The sequence below is a fragment of the Myotis davidii genome, unplaced genomic scaffold (genome assembly GCF_000327345.1).
Source record: "Myotis davidii unplaced genomic scaffold, ASM32734v1 scaffold309, whole genome shotgun sequence".
Taxonomy (NCBI): Eukaryota; Metazoa; Chordata; class Mammalia; order Chiroptera; family Vespertilionidae; genus Myotis; species Myotis davidii.
This window is the reverse complement of record NW_006383013.1, coordinates 6,496,598-6,499,718: the sequence shown is the minus strand read 5'-3', so window position 1 is coordinate 6,499,718 and position 3,121 is coordinate 6,496,598. Positions and strand designations below refer to the sequence as shown.

General features: G+C 34.7%; 1 protein-coding gene across 1 annotated transcript in view; it reads left to right on the top strand.

Moving 5' to 3' along the window:
- GTF2A1 (general transcription factor IIA 1) overlaps positions 1 to 3,121 on the top strand; it is a 43,743-nt gene that overhangs the window by 31,004 nt on the left and 9,618 nt on the right. The window contains exon 7 of the mRNA XM_006778885.2: positions 963 to 1,052. Coding sequence (XP_006778948.1) covers positions 963 to 1,052 — 90 coding nt within the window. The remainder of the gene's footprint in view (positions 1 to 962; positions 1,053 to 3,121) is intronic.

Here is a 3,121-nt window from a genome sequence, read left to right as displayed (position 1 = left end):
GCACGTCTCAGTGTCCCAGTAACGGCTGCAAGCACCTCTGAGTGAAAGCCGCCCTCAAGATCGCCCGCTGCCGGACAGTCCAGTTTCTCCCCGTATGAGTCCTGGGTCCCCAGAGACTTCCCAGAACCAGAGTTCAGAGCCGTCAGGAGCTTGTGACTCCCTCCAGATTCAAAAAGACAGCCGCGTCCTCAGGTGCCAGACCCTTCCCGCGCGCGCGAGCCCCCTACCTCTGCACTTTACTTCCGCAGCTCCTCTGGCTCTCAGTGTGCTTTTCTTTCCTTCTAGTTGTAGAATTTACACTCAGCCAGCCTTCCTGTAGTTCTGGATGATGTCCGTTTTGTGTTTTTGAAGTATTATTCAGTTGTTGTGGGAGACAGCAATTTCCTGGTGTTTATGCCGCCATCTTAGTTTCTCCTAGACATTTTTTTAAAAAAATCTTTTTATTTCTGAGAAGAAGGGAGAAGGAGAGAGTGATAGAAACATCAATGATGAGAGAGAATTATTGATCGGTTGCCTTCTGCACGCCCCACACTGGGGATTGAGCCTGAAAACTGGGCGTGTGCCCTGACTGGGGAATTGAACCGTGACCTCCTGGTTCATAGGTTGATGCTCAACCACTGAACCAATGCATCCAGGCCATGTCTAGACATGTTAAACAGCTATTACAGAGAATTATCTTATTGAATTATCTTGAAAGAATAAAGAAAATAAATCATTTTAGATTAAAATAGTAAGTTATAGCTTAACTATTTTAATTATTGTATTTAATTTAATGCTGGAATTTTAGTAGCATTGGTTAAGTCAACGCAGCCAGTTAACAATATGTTAGTGGTATACATACGTGTCTGTCAGGCCCTTAGTTCTCAAAGCACATCATGGTTATTGTGTTTATTTTCATTGAAGATAAAGGGCCCTTTGCTAATAATGCATGAAGTATGAAAAAATAAACTTTTTATTTGTAGGAGCCCCTCAATAGTGAAGATGATGTGAGTGATGAAGAAGGACAGGAACTCTTTGATACCGAAAATGTGGTTGTATGCCAATATGATAAGGTAAGGATTTTATCAGATTTCTGACATTTTTTCTGTTGTGATTACTTCGCTAAACCATCCTTCCTGCCCTGTTCAAATATTTGGGTGCTGATTGATGCCTTTCATGTTCAGTATAAACAATGTGAGTGAATGAAAGCATTGTTATAGTTTAATAGAAAATAGACTGAGAAATTAGTACACAGAAATTAACTAGTGTAGCTTTATATTTTAAAAATAAGTTAGGAATGAAATCTTGGAGAGAGTTGTTAAATTCCAACTTGTTAACAAACAGAACTACTTTTGAATTGTCCTTTGACATGAACAAGAGCTCAGTGGGATAATTCTATTTTTTAATTTAGTCTAAATTACCTCAAAACTAAAAGGTTTTAATTAAATCTATGCAACTTTTTTTTATTACTAAGGAAAGAACTAGGGTAATAAGACTAATAACTAATAAACATATACCTTCTTACTGGAAATTACTTTAAAAGTTAATTTAACTCTGCTTATGAATTTTGGTATCATTAAGGAATTTTTAAATTAGGTTCTGTGAGAATTGGCTCTTGACTCCTTATTTATTTAATTCTTAGAAAGGGTGCTACTTTCCAAGTATTTTTGTTATAGTTATTGCCATTATTGTTGAGATTTTTGTTATTTATTAAACACTTAATTTGGAATAAAATTTGTTTTCTGACTACAGTAATTAAATTTATAATAAATCTATAAATTAGATTGCATTTATAACTTAATTATTAAAATATCCATACTACCAACCTATAGATCCAATGACATTTTCCACAGATATAGAACAGACAAACCTAAAATTGGTATGAACCACAAAAGACCCTTCAACCAAAGTAAATTTGAGAAAAAACAACAAAGCTTCAGTCATCATGCTCCCTGAATTCAAACTGCATTACACAGCTATAGTAATCAAAACAGTATGGTATTGGCATAAAAACAGACACATAGATAAATGGAACAGAAAAGAGAGACCAGAAATAAACCCATGCATATTTGTTAGGACAAAATACCCAAGCATATAAAATGAGTAAACGCCAATCTCTTTAATAAATGGTATTGGGAAAACCTACCACTATCACACCATATACAAAAATCAACTTAAAATGAATGAAAGTCTTGATTAAGACCTGAAACTGCTAAAAATTCCTAGATGGTAAGCTCCTTAACATCAGTTTGGTTTTTTATTTGACATCAAAAGCAAAACTAATCAAGTGGGACTACATCAAACTAAAAAGCTGCTGCACAGCAGAGGAAACAATAAAATGAAAAGACAGCCTACTGAAAGGGAGAAAATATTTGCAAATCACATATCTGATAAGGAGTTAATATCCAAAATGCATAAAGGACTCATAAAACTCAATAGCAAAAATACAGTCTGGTTTAAAAATGGGGAGATCTGAATAGATAGTTTTCCAAAGAATTTATACAAATGGCCAGTCCTTAACTGAATAGGTCCTCAACATGACTAATCATCAGGGAAATACAAATCAAAACCGCAGTGAGCTATTAACATTACCTATTAGAATGGCTGTTATAAAAAAAAAGGAAGTAACAAGTGTTGGCAAGGATGTGGAGAAAAGGGAACCTTTGTGCACTGTTGGTGGAAATGTAGGTTGGTACAGCCGTTATAGTAGACAGTATGCATGTTCTTCAAAAAATTAAAAATAAAACTACCATATAATCCTACAATTCCACTTCTGAGTATTTTTTCAAAGGAAACAAAAGCATTAACTGGAAAAGATGTATGACACCCATGTTCATTTCAACATTTTTTTTTCTGTTCATCAGATTATTTATTCACTTGATTCTTAGATTCACTTGTTGATAGATGCATATTTGTTGTTCATAATTAGTATCTTTACCTTTTTCTTCTTCCTCTTCTTAAAGGATACCTTTCAGCATTTCATATAATACTGGTTTGGTGGTGATGAACTCCTTTAGCTTTTCCTTATCTGTGAAGCTCTGTATGTGTCCTTTGATTCTAAACGATAGCTTTGTTGAATAGATTAATCTTGGTTGTAGGTCCTTGTTTTTTTTTTTTTTTTTCACTTTAAATACTTCTTGCA